Source organism: Triplophysa rosa, linkage group LG5 (genome assembly GCF_024868665.1).
Source record: "Triplophysa rosa linkage group LG5, Trosa_1v2, whole genome shotgun sequence".
NCBI classification, from domain to species: Eukaryota; Metazoa; Chordata; class Actinopteri; order Cypriniformes; family Nemacheilidae; genus Triplophysa; species Triplophysa rosa.
The window spans coordinates 3,330,478-3,348,884 of NC_079894.1; the positions used below are offsets into that span (position 1 = coordinate 3,330,478).

Sequence of the window (18,407 nt, forward strand, 5' to 3'; positions counted from 1 at the left end):
GATAGGTAGAGCCAACATCGACGGATCAAAAAGCGACGTCGCTGTGAACTGTAGTGTATTTCGGGGAAACTATGAGTTTAGAACACAGTAACATACAAATAATTAATGGTGATTAACCATTAATTATTTTATACACTTTACCTGATACAGCAGAGTTAGTAACCGCGACAAACTAAATACACTCGTCCACCAGATCGTATCTCAACTCTAAGAAATATTACTCCCCTGGCCTGGAAAAACAATATTCTTACTGTAGTACAGTACCACTTCAGAAATCTTAACGAAATCAAGCAGTTTGAGACGTTGATATGTGATAAATAAACACAGAAAAAATTTGAGCGTGGATACACATGCGGTTTATTAATCTACACTACAGGGGAAATAAAATCAACTAGCTAACAAAAAACCAAACATTAACAAACAAACATAAAAACGTAAAACAGTAGAGAATGAAAGAAATAGATAAAGCAAAGAAAAAGGCAGTATTAAATCAGCTATTCACATCTGCACGAACCATCGAGGACAATCTCCTTATTTAAAAGGGGCAAAGCTTATACGCAACTAGTTAGCAATAGTTCAGATACTTGCATTGGCTTCTTTCTTTCTGTTAGAATGATTACGAGAGTGCCACCAGTCCCAGATCGTCCGGTTCCGTCTGTTAGACTTCCCCTCCGCCGCCGCGCTTCCGGTCCTATGAGAAAACACACAACCACTTTAGTTCAGTCTCGCTCATGCCGACTTAGCCGGCTCGGATACCCCTTCTCCACGGAGGGGGGACAGGGTTAGGGTTTACCTCCCTCAGCCACAGTGTCCAGTTCTGCATGGGGGGGCTTTATTGAATCTGAGCTTGGGCTCCACTTCCCCCGGCCCGACTGTGGTGGCCGCCCGACTGCGTTGGCCCCTGCTCCGGCTGCTATGCCGGCTGCTGCACCTGGGCTGGGAAACTGCATCTGGGCATCAGTCCCGAGAGACCCCTGCTCGGGCCCTGCTGGCCCCTGCTTGGGCTCCGGCTGCTGAGCCTGTAATCTGAGTTTGTGCTCTGCTGGCCACGGCCCATCCCCTGCTCCGGCTGCGGCGGCTATGCCGGCTGCTGCACCTGGGCTGGGAAGCTGCAACTTGTGCCGAGACATGCCTGCTCGGGCTCCGCTGGCCCCTGCTTGTGCTCCGGCTGCTGTGCCTGTAATCTGAGCTCGGGCTCCGCTGGCCCCGGCACATCTCCTGCTCCGGCGGCTATGCCGGCTGCTGCACCTGGGCTGGGAAGCTGCACCTTGTGCTGAGACATGCCTGCTCGGGCTCCGCTGGCCCCTGCTTGGGCTCCGCTGGCCCCTGTGCCTGTATTCTGAGCTCGGGCTCCGCTGGCCCCTGCTCTGGCTCCGGCTGCTGTGCCTGTAATCTGAGCTCGTGCTCCGCTGGCCCCTGCTCCGGCTGCTGTGTCTGTAATCTGAGTTTGTGCTCTGCTGGCCCCGGCCCATCCCCTGCTCAGCTGTGGCGGCTATGCCGGCTGCTGCACCTGGGCTGGGAAACTGAACCTTGTGCCGAGACATGCCTGCTCGGGCTCCGCTGGCCCCTGCTCTGGCCCCGACTGCTGTGCCTGTAATCTGAGCTCGGGCTCCGCTGGCCCCTGCTCTGGCCCCGACTGCTGTGCCTGTGATCTGAGCTCGGGCTCCGCTGGCCCCTGCTTTGGCTCCGGCTGCTGTGCCTGTAATTTGAGTTTGTGCTCCGCTGGCCCCTGCTCCGGCCCCTGCTTTGGCTCCGGCTGCTGTGCCTGTAATCTGAGTTTGTGCTCTGCTGGCCCCGGCCCATCCCCTGCTCCGGCTGCGGCGGCTATGCCGGCTGCTGCACCTGGGCTGGGAAACTCAACCTTGTACCGAGACATGCCTTCTCGGGCTTTGCTGGCCCCTGCTCTGGCCCCGACTGCTGTGCCTGTAATCTGAGTTTGTGCTCCGCTGGCCCCGGCCCATCCCCTGCTCTGGCTGCGGCGGCTATGCTGGCTGCTGCACCTGGGCTGGGAAACTGAACCTTGTGCCGAGACATGCCTGCTCGGGCTCCGCTGGCCCCTGCTCTGGCCCCGACTGCTGTGCCTGTAATCTGAGTTCGGGCTCTGCTGGCCCCTGCTCTGCTGTCCACGGCCCATCCCCTGCTTCGGCTGCAGCGGCTATGCCGGCTGCTGCACCTGGGCTGGGAAGCTGCACCTTGTGTCAGTCCCGAGACACACCTGCTCGGGCTCTGCTGGTCCCTGCGGCCCCATTTTTTTGACAACCGGAGTCGAGCCCCACGATGAGGGGGCGCCCATTCGAGAAACCGGCCCGCAGAACTGAGTGTGGGAGCTCCTCGGTATACGCACCCATACTACTACTGGGTTGATCACCAGATAGCCCTGATTGGGAGTAAGCCCCGATCTCGGATAGAGATAGGTTGGTGGACCCCGCTGTATGTGATGCTGTATCCAATCTGGAGCTGCTGTAATATTAGTGTAAACCCTGACAGATTGAAACAGGAAAGCAAAAGGAGAAAGATAAGCACTGCTGCTGTTCATAATATTATATTAAGCAAAATATGATCATGTTCACTGGAGTAATGATGTTGAAAAATCATACTTGCATCACAGAAATAAATTACACTTTACTATATATATATATACTGTATTGTAGGGTATGGCCGGATCAAAGTTTACCATCTGTGATCGTAAAACACAGCAACCTCTCAGCAGGACTTCGAGCAGGCACCGACGAGTCTGGGCAAATGGGCCTGTCTAAACACTCCCCCCTGGACTTCAAAGGAGGTTCGGGGGGGAGGACAGGGCTGTTCACCAAAGTGACAAAAACCATGTCGCCCACAAGCTGAGAGCCTCGGTTAATTCCAAAAAAATCTCTCTTTCTCTCTATTTAGCAACAAAAGACTGGTTTAAAGTGCATATCCGTACACCCCCACGTTGTATGTTTGTCCAACACGGTCTCACCCCTCATCGTCACGTATCGACGTTTGGTCATTGCCCCCTGGTGTCGACATCCGAGGCAGAAGGTACCCCCTTTGCGTCGCTTTTCAACGTAGATGGCCGTCCGATACACTTCAATGTAAATCCCTCATCTTCGGATTCTGACGCAGGGGGTCAACTAACGAATCTCTCGCGTGTGCTGGAAAGTTTCGGTTTTCATGGTCATAATCACAAATAACTTTGCTAGATGTAGGCATTATCTTGCGATAAAAATACAACAGGTTTTAGGGTACAGAGGATAGACTTTTTTTAAATGGGTCAGACCCTCAACGTCGGATTTTGACGCAAGCAGGGGGTCAAAATCGATTTGCGCTCTTTATAAAAAAGCGTTTTGCCCGGTATATTTGTTGTATTGCTTTTATATTGGTTCCATTACCAACTAACGAAGTTTTAAGACATCGAATTGTGTTTTCTACCGTTTAGTTTTCATTTCTGTTCGTTCATTGTCCGCCCCCAAAATAGATTAGAAATTGATAAATTGTTCGACCGGACCTATCTGTTGTATATAATAATATAATAATAATAATTGTTCTTGCATCTGTACCCTACTTCACGTTGGCCAATCAACTACTTCAGCAGTGATACATCATTGCATGCGACGATCCCAAGCACCATTGCGTTTTTCGATTTCCATACGTAAGTATTGCACTCAATCTAGAATTAGACATATTAGATCCTTGCTTATCAAAAACAATCAGCTCATGCCATAAAGTTGTTGTGTTTGGTAATATTTTAGCGCACTGTAGCGATGTCATGGTATTGAGATGGGCATAACCTTGTTGCACCAAATGAAATGTGCGCATGGTGCTACAAATTGTTAGATAAAAGTTAGCCAAGGGTTAGGCACTGTTGGTGACAAAATTAAAATAGGTGTGATAGGCATATCCGATTTCAAATATGATATTCTTTGTTGCAACTAAGTAGCCTAGTTGCTTACGAGTTGTGCCACATTCTACTGCCATATTCATATTCATAATCATAATTTGGATAAAAGTGTCTGCAAAGAACCTAAAGATATATATCCCGGTGGGGACCTAAAGCTGAACGCGCACCAACTCATGGGGACTCCTGTTACCGTGGGGACGAATATTGAGGTCCCCATGGGCAAAAAAGCTTGTACATAAATCGTAAAGAACAACATTTAAAAAAAATCTTAAAATCCAATAAGTTTTCTATGATCTTTAGGTTTAGGGGTTGGGTTAGGGGATAAAATATAAAGTTTGTACAGTATAAAAACACCTATGGACTGTCCCTACGGAGATAATAAACCATTTTGTGTTAGTGTATTGTAATGTGTAGTTTAGTTATCAATTCTATACTGATTTATTTTTCTCTTTATCAACAGGTTCTCAAATACAATTTATCTACTAATAAATAGCAGCTGACTACAAAAGGCACTTTTAAGAGCCACGTTTGTATTGTCATTCTCCCTCTTCTCGTTTTTGTATTGTTCTCTCTCTCTATCCCCTCCCATCCCGTCCTCTCCCCTCTTAGTGGTGTGTTTGTTCTTGTGCACTTTTGCGTGTTCTTGTGCACCATGTCAGATCCTAAGATGAACCAGCTCTTGGAGGAGGTCAACAGTCTTGTCAACCAGGCAGAAGACATGGATGAACTCCAAAGGCTGCATGAGGTCATCCACATGCAACAAGAGGCAGCATCATCCATCCAGCCATCCACCAGCCAGCCATCTGTGAGGTGGATTAAGAGGGACAGTGGAGGGAACATTATTTATGGGAGGCCAAGATTCTCCAGAAAGCGAGCAGGTCAGTCTTTCTTTTCATTCATGTTAATTAAGATATAGATTATATATCTAGATCTAATTCTACCTTTTGGAATGATATATAAACATGTCACCAAGTCATGGGTCTGAATTAGAAAATATATGATTATTATTATTTTACATAAGGAAAAGCAATGCTAAAACTGTGTCATTATGTTTAAAAGGCAGTCATGGTAATGTATGTTGGGTCAGTTGTGGCCTAGTGGTTAGAGAGTTGGACCCTACTTGTAAGTTGCTTTGGATAAAAGCGTCTGACAAATGAATAAATGTAAATGTATGTGTTTCTAATTGTAAAATATGTTTTTTTTCTGCTACAGCAGGTCTTAGCCTCAGACAAACTGGAAAGACAGGTGGTTCCCCTTTCAGGGCTCCGGAAACCAGTGTGGAAATGACCAATGACTTTTCTCACATAAACGCTGGTATGTCCTATTTTGTCCCTGCACTGTAAACAGTATGTTCATTTATAATAGGAATGTAATACACATTCCATATTTTTTTGTTAGTACAATAGATAACACGGTTATTACACACTTCAGAATGACTGTTGTTCAGTGATATACTCTTTTGTTGAATAACCTGTTGTTTTTGAATACTGTCCATTGTTTTAACAGAGTCTTTCCTTCAAGAACTAAAGCGCTCACTGGGTGAAGATTTAGATGACAAAGAAACACCACCACAAGCTTCCAGTGATTGGTCAGTGAGAAAAAGTCTTGTCTCAGGGTGGTGGGCGAAAGTGAGGCCCTGGTTGGTGGACAAAATGGTGGCTAAGCAGCATGTGGCAAGTCCAGTCTGCCAGAAATGTTACTCCAGTCCAGCTATGATCCATTGTTGTGACTGTCGACCACACCCCTTCCTCTGTGCCCGTTGTAACAGCAGCATCCACAAGGCTCAAGTCTTCCACAACAGGGACTCAATTAGAGAAGGCTTCTTTCAGCCATTGCCTCCGACATCCTGTTTTGTGGAGAAGGTTCTTACCCAGTGCGGTAAGTTGTCGTTTTTGAGAGATTTTATCACTTGTTAATTCCAGTTATCACCTGGAAAACTAAATACTAAAACCTAAATCATTTCTGATCAGTCGATGAGTACATGAAGAATATCTGGTCTTAAAAAGCTGACAGTAAATACGTATGTTAGTCGTTATCTTCTATCCTCTGACATGCTTCTTTTTTTTCAAGTGTGTCTTGTACCCTTGGAGATGCCAGGGAGAATATGTAGCTGTCCTCAGAGCTTAAGTGTCATCACAGGAAAACCCATTGCTGTGGTTACAATGAATGGTAAGGAGAACTTTGGGGATAGGCGTCACTTCCGCTCAAGTGACTGCCGAATTTCACCCTCAACTATTCCCTGATCCCACCCCATATGTACCCTCTCACTTTCTGTCACTCTTCACTGTCCTGTTGAATGAAAAAATATATTTACCTCCCAGCCAAGTTTGTATAGGCTAGACACCTTTCTGCCACTCCCAATGTGTATGGATGTATAGGTAACCTGTTAAGCTGGAAAGATAATATAGAATTTATCTTTAAAAGAACAAAGCAGAAGATGTACTTCCTTTGCTTCCTTGGATTGGGCACACAATTATTCAACTTTTCTTTTCCTCTGTCATAATGAGTGTCTTACAATACTGCAACATTGTATCAAGAAAACCTTAAGAGCCAAAATTGTCAAAGCAATTAAATATTTGCTAAAATATTGTGGGCCACCCCCCCAGAAACTACAATAATAGATAAAGATAATATGTGGATAATTAGTCTTTTTAGGATCATTCTTTGTAAACCCATTAAATGCTTGTGTATCATAATCCAGTAGATCAGCAATTTCTAAAATACACCCATCTGACATGAACAACTTTCTTCCTTCTTCTGATTGTGATGTCATATATTGTCTCGTCCTGTTCCACTATACATCATGTATGCTCCTTGTGTTACTTCCTGTGTTCCCTTTGTCTATTTCCTGGTCTTGTGCTCCATGTTCTCTTTTGTTTATCCCTGCCATGTGTTCCTGTCTCTGCTCCTCACCTGTGTCTAGTTCTGTGATTATTACTCTTGTCAGTCCCTGCCTTATTTCACCCGTTCTTTGCTACCTTGTTTAGCCCTTTGTATTTAAGTCCTTAAAGGAGGGGTGTCCAATTTCTCTTAGCCATTGTTGATGTTCAAATCAAAACAAAAACAAACACACCTCTACCCCCATCTTTCTCTTTAATCAGCGCTTGGCTCGGCTAATGTCCGCCCTGTGCACTNATAGAATAAAATGAAAGACTTGATAGTGTTTATTGTTCAGTTGTCTTTAAGATTTAGAAGATATTCTGTTTGTATTTCTGAGTTTCGTGGTTACCATCTTTCAGAAGAGTGGTGCTTGTGCTCAGGTTGTGGGAGAGCTCAAGCTGTTTGTTTTTTCACACAGTGAACAGTAATGCTGCTAATGTCAGTACTGAGTCAACTCTCAGCTTACTTGTACATCATATATGTTATAAACAATAATAAATGTTAAACTGAAGTTAAAAAAGATCAAGAAGTTGTCTCCAATGCTCAAATTAGTATTTCTTCTTGATTTTTTAAAGTTTATCATGTGACGTGCTTAAATATTTTAGGTAATTTTACTTGATTTATTCGTGGAATATTGCGTAAAAAATATGCTTTAAAGTACTTAAAAATATTTTGTGTAATACTGTTACCTTAATTTTTTTAAGTAAATAGCTGTGTCATTTTTTACAGTGTAGGTGAGTATGGTAAGGTATGCAACCAACAACAGTACAGTATTTGCTTCAACTCCTTATGATTTTCACTTTTTAAAAAACTAGGATGATGGTATTATAATCGATCCACCCATCTGTCTTCAAGATTATACATTCTAAATCTGCTTTGCTTGATATGTTCAGAGTCAGCATGTACCTCATCCTTGTCATCAGGATCAAAATGTACTGTAGTTTGAACACTTCTCATAGCAGTGTGAGAAAGGCGAAGAATTGCAGTTGCTTGCAGGTATCATACCTGCAGGTAGCAGGTATTGTATCACTTTGTCAAACTAGTGCAGTGTGTGGTTACCTTACCTGCTTTTGCCATGTGCTTTGTGGTAACAGCAATTCTCGAGAGGAAGGCATTACACTGCTCCACCTCCTCCCCAAGAGTCAAACCAGCCCCCTCCTGGTATGCCCCACTCCATTTTACCTTCAAATAAAAAATAAATAAATCTAAGCGGCAACAATCTTATGTTTAGGTAAAGAAAATCACATAGACAGTCACATTTTCTTACCTCGCATTTGAAGTCGTGGGCTTTGGCATGAAACACTGACAGAAATGGCTTCATTGAGAGCAGATCCTGAAGCTCAGGGCATCTCTCACTCACTCTCTGGAGGTAAGGCCAGTACTTGCATGCAACATCCATAGCAAAGAATTTCACCGGCTTACAAGCCATTTTTTTTTGGAGGTACAGAGGGTAAGCAAAAACCTCCCCCCTGAACATATTAAGGGCACAAAGAAGAACACCATGCCGACAAACGGCAAGTTCTAGGCCCTCCTCATCTACTTTGCTGGAGGACTTCTGTGATGTTTCTCGTGCTGCTGACCACTGTCCCCCACAGACACCTCTTCCAGAGACCTAAAACATGGAAGATGGTTAACAGTCCAAGCAAACTCCTATGTAGGACATGGTATTTTACAAGTAAATATAGTGATGCAAGTTGTGCAAATTTACATGGCTGGTCGAGGAATGGACATAGTCTACGAATCTTGCTACATCATCATCCTTGGCTATGAAGACACCATTAAAGATGGCTTGTTCCTCTGATCTAAATAGACACATATTGCCTTTTAATATTCGTATGATTTTCATTGTGATTTTCAGCAAAGTTATTTTCAAAATGATGAACTGTCAATCTAAACACTGTATTTTTTTTAAGTACCTTGCTGCACTCTTGAATCTATAATGCTTACGGTTTCCATCAACAGAGACCGCAAGCATGTTTGGGGTGCATGCTGGGCAGTTAAAGTGGTCTTCCCGGATGACTTTGTCCATTTCAAATCGGACAGCCTCCCACTCCAAAAAGCTTTTTCTGAAGCTGTCTGCTATGACCTTTCCAGTCTGTTTCAAAAGAGTAAAGTAAAAGCGAAACAGTAAAACAGATCAAGAAATTAAAGACCACTCTACATTGTAATAAGATGCTCTAAAATGGATAAAACATTGGGATGTGTGTACTACTTCCATGACCTCTGATAATAAACATCAAAGGAAAGGAACCTGAAGAAGAACCTGACAGTCTACATCTGTAGCCAAAGAAATGTTTCCAAATGAACATTTCTGTGATCAGCAAATGATATTGGGGAGAAAACATCAAAGTCAATAGCCAAATCTTAGAACTCAATGGAGTAGATTTTGAGGTCTTCAGAAGGACCCTTTTTTCATAAAACACTCAGTGCAAACTACATGACAGCACGAGTTGCTAGCTGTTTATACACCTCTGACAAAGGGTCTAAATTTAACACACAAACTTTTCCCTAAACAGAGTAAATGTTCATGTGTACTTGACCTCATACTATAATTGTGAGTTACTCTAAGATTGTCACCACAAATACTTACACGGCCAAAGCGGACAGTTCGTTGATCTAGCATTCTAAGAAATGCTTGGCTGGACATCCCAGGTGCTGCCATCTTCAACTCCTCAAAGGAAAATAGGATGTCTGTAGCATACACTGTTGAAAATTGAGAAGTAGCAGGCCAGTAGTCATTATGGACCAGCTCATCCACTCCAGCACTCCATGTGGCTTGACATACCTCACATTTCAACTCTGGCAAGTTGAGATCATATCGGCCTGGGACAAGGAAAGAAATATATATGCACACTTAATTCAGACACTGAAGTGGGAAACTTTGACTTTCAGGAGGACACTTGCGAGGTTTCCATGAAACTTATTTGCATTTGATGTTGGCATTAATGAAAACTCAGCTCAAGAATATGCGTATCTGTGTTTGTTTCCATCAACTGTGTAATGTGAATTAAAATGGACATTAGACTAATCAAGAGACGTGTTCTGACCAGCTGTGGGATCAAAATTTCTCCAGGGCAACATCTATGGATAGAAACATGGTAAGTGTGCATATATGCTAATTAAACTGTTTCCATCAACTTTAATTGCATTATGCCTTATTCACATCAAGAGTTAATCCACCCCCCTCAAGCGAATCAAATTTATATTTGCATTAAGGGACTGATCCGCATCTGCAGTTGTTTCCAATTGAATTTCGTATGCGCATTTCAAATTCAAATTAACAAGTTGGATGGAAACTCAGCCTTAAATACTTTTAAAGGCGGGGTAACAATTTCTGTATTACGCTTTAGACAACTGAGTCGGGCCGAGTACCAAGACAAACTTGTAGCCAATCAGCAGTAAGGTGCACTCAGTGTTGCTTGTGTGCAGGCATCAAGGTAAATGTTTTTGACTATATGTGCACCCGTGACAACTAAGAATGTTGCTGTCAAGTGAGGTTCCAGTGTTCAATGAGGAAAAAAGAAAGGGGACCGGGGCTTCCGTCCCCCAACCTGCCGATGTCAAACCCAAAGCACTGACCATTACATCAGTTGGCCTATTGTAAGGACCCGCTTGAAAGGAAAGCCAATCGAGGGTAAAATATGCCAGCTTTGCAGGGGAAACGGTATCTGAAAGCTGAGAATTGTCCTGTCACATACTGTTCCAGCTGTGTTCCATGAGATAGAAAGTCCCTACTTGTCTCACACTTGCGCCGCTGACTTTCAAAACCTATACAAGTATGTTCTTAGAGTTTAAGGCTCATTTCATTTAATCTTTCAAAGCAGGAAAACGTATTATGACGACTAAGAACGATGCTGTCAGATGAGGTTCCCCTATGCTCAACGAGAAACAGGAAACATGGAGGGGGCGGACTTTAAACCACCAACCTGCCTATAGCAAGCCCAAAGCCCTAATCACTACAGCAGTTGGCCGATTTACCCTCCTCCCTGAAAAATTATTCCTGCCGTTATAAGTAACAGCTCATGCGATTGCGCTTGTGCACACAATATTTCACCTTGCAGCACTTGACACCCTGTTCATTATCAAAATAAAATAGTTATTGCCATTGTAACCCAGGCTACAGGTCAAGTTACATGAATAGTACACTCACAAGTTTAAATAGAAGTCCAGGTTCGACTCTGGGAGGATTTAATAATAAAAAATTTACCAAGCACAGTAAAACAATTAACAGCCGCCATTTTATTTTTATTAGAACAACACTAACACATTTCCAAGTTGTAAATGAAACACAATTTAGAAATAAAAGAAATTGTCCTTCGTGTGTATATGAAAAAAATCTATGTTAATGTATGTAAAGGCCTTTTTCTTCTTCTACCCGGGTAGTGTATGTGTGTATTTCAGCTTAGCTGTAAAGTTCAGATCCTTGTAGAATCACGATGGTTTCTCGTTTTAGTATCGTAGATCAGGGCTTGGCTCGCCATTCCACCATGAATCAAACAAACGGACTCAGGATCACGCAAACTGAATCGCGTTTAAAAAAACAATCAGAGTTCTCATTAAAGAAAGTCGTGATCATATACATTTGCAGTTTTCTCTCTTAATTGAAAGAAACACACTGCAATGAAGAAACAAAACTAATTTTGAGAACTGCTAGCTAACCTCGTGCGAGCACATTAAGATCGCTTCTTCTAATGTATACAACTTCCTCACCCTGTTGCGTAAGTAACTGCCCTCTAGTGGTTGCTCCTTGATGATGCATAGAATATACAGGAGTTTCTTTGTGGTATACAAATCAAAATGGATTCACTCTTTACTACATAAAATGTAGATGTGCAATTTAAGGGGGTTACATCCTCCCCTCCTGAACCTGCATGCGTCTCTGCATGTAGTGTACTTACAAAATCATTGATTTATCAGGAGTTAATATCCCAACTTCAGGGAATTCATCAGACTCAAGGGCAAATGTGAAAGCTTTGTTCAACCCACTAAACATGGACTGTATGACTAACACTAAGGGATTTCCTAATGATTTGTAAGTTAGTCTGTCAGGTTGCTCCTTTATTCGTGTAGAACGTCTGGGTTCAGGTTCTTCCTGCATAGGGGTACTTTATTTTTTCCCAACTTTATCCTCAATCAACATCTTGCTGACATTTCCCTCCTTCCTCATTCCATCTCTGTTTTCCTCAACAGGTTCTGTTCCATGTCTGATCGACTCCTCAGAAAACTCATCATTGATATTAACAATCTCCAAATCCAGTCCTTTGACAGGTGAGTTTCCCACATTCTCTAAGGAATGTCCAGGTAAGTTTGTTTCTTTCTTTTTAGATAAGGACTCTACTTCTACTTTGTTCCTCATCAACTTACACATACTCAACTTCAATGTCAAGATTCTTCCCTTGTCCAGAAGGCTCAAACGATTGTGCCCTTGGATTCAACGTTGACTCATAGGAATCTCCTTCCACCTCCCGTCGGGAAGGCACATCCTTAACAATTGTTATGGTAGGATATGACCCATCTTGCATGATTTGGGGAAAGTAGAAATCGGTTTCTCCATCACAGTCATACGCTGGTTTATTAACATCCTCCAGAACAGTTGGTGATTTCTTAGGATGAGTCGTTCTTTCCTTTCCATCCACCCGGTTGCCATCAGCACTGTAATTAGCGGGGTCTAAGAAACCACAGGGCAGGAGTAGATCTCGATGGAGGGTTCTTTCAGGTCCATCTGTAGTAAGAGGTTTTACAACATAGACTGGAGAATCAGTTATTCGCTTTACTACTTGGTAAACGGCCTTGCTCCAGCGGTCTGCAATCTTGTGCTTACCTCTTACACCAACATTCTTAACAAGAACACGATCCCCAGCTTGTAAAGTGGATTCTCTTACTTTCAGATCATACCTTTTCTTATTGCGGAGAGCCGTCTTATTACTGTATTCCACAGCAATCTTGTAGCTTTCTTGCAGACTCTCTTGAAGTTTTCTGACATACTCGGCATGACTAACTCTTTGTTCCCCTTCAGGTTTGATACCAAAGGCTACATCTATGGGAAGGCTTGGCTGTCTCCCGAACATCAACTGGTAAGGAGAGAAACCGGTGGTGTCGTTCTTTGTACAGTTAAAAGCATGTACCAGAGGCTGCACGTGATCACGCCATTTGATCTTGTCTTCCTCTTGAAGAGTCCCGAGCATCTGGAGAAGTGTGCGGTTAAACCGCTCCACGGGATTCCCACGTGGGTGGTAAGGAGTCGTTCGTGTTTTCTTTATCCCTAAAAGGAGACAGAGATCCTTAATCACAGCTGATTCAAAATCACGACCTTGGTCGCTGTGCAAACGTTCTGGAATCCCATAATGTACGAAGAAGTTATTCCATAGAGCTTTGGCCACAGTTTTGGCTCTTTGATCAGCTGTTGGGACTGCTACTGCATATTTAGTGAAATGGTCCGAGATAACCAAGATGTTCTTTGTACCACGGCCATCTGGTTCAAGAGAGAGATAGTCCATACAAACTAGTTCTAGAGGTCTACTTGTGGCTCTATTAACCAAGGGGGGTGCTCTTTGGGCCTTAGCCTTTCTTCTGATGCACCTCTCGCAAGTATTGACTTTTTTCTCCACATCTAGGTACATCCTTGGCCAATAAAACCGTTTGCGGACCAGCTCTAAAGTACGTTCTCCTCCCATGTGACCCACAGAGTCATGTAGGGCTTCCAGCTCAACCTCCCTGAACTTCTGAGGCAGGACAAGTTGGTGGGACTTATTACCTCGGTCAGTACGCTTCCTGTACAGGACTCCATCTAAGAATGTGAACTTTTCCATCAATCTGAGCATCAACTGTACTTCTCTAGGTTCCTGACGTCTGGCACGGTAGGAGAATCGTCTTCCAGTTTTCAAGAGTTCAATCACTCTGCGTATTGTGGGGTCCTTAGACTGTTCCGCAACCCACTCTTGCGGTGACATTCTGGGGAGAGTGCTCGACCCAGGGTTCAGATCCGCCTGCAGGAACTCAGATGGAATGGCATCAGCATTCATGGCTAAACATTCCACAGCAGCACCAGGTAAGGAACTTTCTTTTCCTTCTGCAAGCTCACACAACTGTTGTTTCTGGCAAACGGCTCTCACTGCCTCACCTGGAAATGAGGTTCCATTTCCATCTTTCAGGAACTGAGAAATGAATTGATAAACACGATCTTCTTCAGTCCCAGAACTGATATCTATATCTGACTGAGGATGCGGTCGCCGGGACAACCCATCTGCATCTTGATTTTTCTTTCCCGCTCGGTATTTAATGCTGAAATTAAAATTTGATAGGGACTCAAGCCAACGGTGTCCAGCAGCATCTAGCTTGGCCGATGTCAAGATATATGTCAGCGGGTTGTTGTCCGTCATGACGACAAACTCTGCCCCATACAGATAGTCATAGAATTTATCGGTTATGGCCCACTTCAAGGCTAAAAATTGAAGCTTGTGGGTGGGGTAACGTTTTTCACAATTAGATAGTCCCCTACTGGCGAATGCGATAACTCTCAGATGGCCATCCTGTTGTTGGTATAAGGCAGCGCCCAAACCATTCAGGCTGGCATCTGTGTGAAGGATGTATGGCAACTTTGGGTTTGCAAACCCCAACACTGGGGCACTGGTGAGCTTTTCTATCAATGTCTGAAAAGAAATATCACACTCAGGTGTCCATCTGCTGTCGAAAGGCTTCTTAAAGTCAGCGTTGGAGAGGGATTTGGATTCTTTTCTCTTTTTGGGTGGACAGTATCCAGCTGTGAGTGCATTTAAAGGCTTTGCAATTTTTGAGTAGTCCCTGACAAATCTCCGATAATATCCATTGAATCCTAAAAAGGATTTAAGCTCACTGATGTTAGTGGGTTTTGGCCAGGTGAGTGCCAAGATTTTATTGGGATCAGTTTCCACACCGTTCTCGGAAACAATGTGCCCAAGGTACTTTACAGACTTCATGAAGAAACAACATTTGTCAGGAGACAGTATAAGACCAAGCTCCTTCAATCTACTTAAAACTCTCATGAATCGTTCCTCATGTTCCTCCAAACTACTTGAAAAGACAATTAGGTCGTCAAGAAAAACAAGGACTTCTTTCAAATGCAGACTGCCCACACATTTCTCCATAACACGCTGGAATGTGCTAGGGGCATTGGTCACTCCTTGCGGCATTCTGTTAAACTCCCAGAATCCCATTGGTGTCACAAATGCTGTCTTATATTTGTCCACTTCTTCGACCTCGACTTGATAATACCCAGATTTGAAGTCCATAACAGAAAACCATTTTGATCCTGATAAGGCAGAAAACGTCTCCTCAATGTTGGGTAATGCATACGCATCCTTTATTGTTTGATTGTTCAAATTCCTGTAGTCTACACAAAGCCGAATGGACCCATTCTTCTTCTTTACAACGACTATGGGTGAAGCAAATGGACTTTCGGACTCCCGAATGATGTCTGCATCCTTGAGCTCCTGAAGATGCAGCCTAACAGCCTCGTAGTCGGAAGGATGAATGGGCCGTACTCTTTGTTTAAACGGAGTTGGGTCAAGGAGGCGAATCTTGTGCTTAACTGCTGTGGTGCATCCATAATCAAGAACGCTAGTCGCAAAAACCTCGGGAATTGAATTGAGCTTTTCTGTAATTCTATTCTTCCAGTCCTCAGAGAGAGACGAGTCATTGAAATCAAAAGTGATCTTGTTATCATGGTTGGTGGAACACATGGCATTGCAGTTAGCCACAGTGGAAGTGAGAACTCTAGTCTCTTCCTCCTCCACAGATGTGTTTTTCAGTGAAGACAAAGCAGATAGAACATAAAGCTCAGCTAAACAACACTTTCCTGGAAGTTTGATTTCATGAGCTGTTTCATTCTGAAGAAGAACAGAGACTTTGAATGATGTTCTCCTGGGACTTGCGAGGACATAGCTACAAAGAAGCAACCCACCAGGGAGACTGGAGTGAGTGCATGGCTCTACCACAAGAGTAGCATTCCTGGCTGTAGACACACCTCTAACGTATCCATCCAAAACCATTTTCTGGCCAGCAGGTATTTTGACACCCTGTTTTCCTCTCAATCTGACTTGTCCCACTTTACCATTTTGTTTTTCAATGTCGTATCTGCGCAACAGGGTTTGTACTAAAGGTGAGTATGGACGTTGCCCTTTAAAAACAGCATGGCCATTGCAACTAGTGACATAGGACTTGAACAATGTATCTAAACTGTTAGTGCCAATAAGTACTGGGATTTCAAGATTGAATTTGTAGTCGGGAATGACAAGTGCTAACGTGGTGACAGTTTCAGCTTTTCCGGTGATATTCTCAGGGAAATGCATGCTCACTTCAATATAGCCCAAATAAGGCACAGTCTGCCCACCAGCTCCTTCAACCTCAAGAAAATCAGGAGGCAGGATTGGAGAAAATGACAGATATGAATCGTAGAAAGACTTGGAGATAGTTGTAACCTGCGATCCTGAATCAAGAAGAGAGTTACACAGTTGTCCCTCAATGATAATTTCAGCTGTGCATTTAGGACCAATTATACTAGAGATCACATCACTGTCACATGTAGGAACACTTGAGTGAGATTGGCATCATGTTCCCTTCTGATTCCCTTCATTGGGACATTCTTAACTACAATAGGTACCAGTATGTCACGCTACTGAAACCTCGTCCAGTTTAATGGCAATCCATTTTTCACTTTCCATTCATCCTGTTTCACTTTGAGCTCTTTGTACTTTTGGTCCACAAGTGGTTTGTTAATGGATTGTTCACATACCCTAGCTATGTGGCCATCTTCACCACATCTGAAACAAAACCAGGGTCTTGGTGATTTAGCCGTCACCTGTTGAGCTTGCATCTCCACCTTAGGTATCACAGTCCCTGGGTTTTCAATTAACTTGGACTCGTGTCTCTTCTTTTTCTCAGATTTCGTGGACCGAAGCTGCATTTGAAGATCGGCCACTTGTCTTCGCAAAGCCTCCGTTTCTGATATGTAGGTCTGTAACATACTTGACTCACCGTACATAGACATGTCAACAACAGATTGCTTGTGACTAACTGCTTTGTGCTTTGAACTGCCTAGGTGATGTTGCATTCTATCTAGTTTTGTTGCACGTCTGTCCTCCTCAGTTCTGAGCAGTAACAAAAGCTCTGCAAAATCAGGTGGTGTCTTTGCATTAAAATTTTAGGTTTGCATGTAAATTTGAATTAATTCACCATTCCTAGGTTTATATTTCTATACCTTCATTGGACAAATGCTTTCAAGATTTACATTCACCACAGTAGTTTGATGAATATATGAATAACCTTTCAATGATTATAATGTCACTCATTTAAATCAAAATGGATTCACTCTTTACTACATAAAATGTAGATGTGCAATTTAAGGGGGTTACACCATTATAATTAGTATAAGTGCTTTTTAATTGAATATATGCACGCAACAGTTCAGCACGATCGTTTTCCACTAGCGCTTGAGGAGCAGGATCTGCCAAATGAGGTACCGGATTGGAGTTCGGAAGTGCCGGATCCGGATCCTCTTGTTCCGGGACACAAAATAAGACCCGAGTGTTGCTTGTGTGCATGCATCATACTAATCGTACTGGACTATGTATGCATCCATGCATAAGTTTAAAGGTAGTAGAATCCTGGCAGTTGAGTAAAACAGATCAAGCCCCAAAATTAACCCCCAACACCTTTTAAAAATAATCCTGTCATGTGTAACATGTAGTGTGTGTGCTCGGAATTTTAGCATGTCTGTGTAAATATGAATGATTGATTTATGAGACATACAGTGTTGCTTATGAGCATGCATCAAACTTATTGTTTCTGGCTATGTATGCATCCATACATATGTTTAACGGAGGTAGAAACGTGACAGGTAGAAAAAGCAGATCCTGTCCCAAAATTACCCCCAAGCCCCTTTAGATATTATTCTGTCATGTGTAACATGTAGTGTGTGTGGCCTTGACATTTTTGCATGTCTCTGTAAATATGAATAAATGCTCGATGAGACGAACAGTGTTGCTTGTGAGCATGCATCAAACTAATTGTTTTTCACTATATGTGCATCCATGACAGCTAAGAATGTTGCTGTGAGGGGAGGTTCCCCTATGTTCAATGAGAAACAAGTCAAAGAGGACCGGGCTTCAAACCACCAACCTGCCAATGTCAAACTCAAAGCACTAAACACTAGATCAGTTGGACTGCTGTAGGACTTCGCCTGAAAGTGACGCTTATCAAGGGTAATATTTGCCAGCTATTGCAGGGGAACTGTCTCTCACAGCTGAGAGTTCTCCTGTCACATACTGTTCCACGTTTGTTCCATGAGATACAAAGTCCCTACTTGTCTCAAAGTTGCACTGCTGACTTTCAAAACCAACACAAGAAGGTTCTCAGAGTTTAAGGTTGATGTCATTTAATCTTTCAAAGCAGGAAAGCATATTATGACAACTAACAACGTTGCTGTTATTGTGTAATTTCTGGACACATATAGATGTTTTTTACATGTTCTGGACACATATAGATGTTTTTTACATGTATTGAGCACTGTTTTTGTTACATGTATTGAGCACTGTTTTTCACCACAGTTATAAATGCACTTGGTAAAATACCTAAAAAGTATTGAGAAGTATTCATAGGAACATTAGTACGT

At 43.1% G+C, this 18,407-nt stretch overlaps 1 protein-coding gene across 1 annotated transcript; it reads right to left on the reverse strand.

Moving 5' to 3' along the window:
- Nucleotides 1–7,040: 7,040 nt before the first annotated feature.
- Nucleotides 7,041–9,578, reverse strand: LOC130554733 (uncharacterized). Its single transcript, XM_057334572.1, has 5 exons — nt 9,351–9,578; nt 8,677–8,855; nt 8,469–8,562; nt 8,028–8,372; nt 7,041–7,942 (listed from the first exon to the last, which is right to left on the reverse strand). The coding sequence occupies exons 1-5, from the start codon at nt 9,420–9,422 to the stop codon at nt 7,787–7,789; spliced, it is 846 nt and encodes a 281-aa protein (XP_057190555.1). The 5' UTR covers nt 9,423–9,578; the 3' UTR covers nt 7,041–7,786.
- Between the last annotated feature and the right edge of the window lie 8,829 nt (nt 9,579–18,407).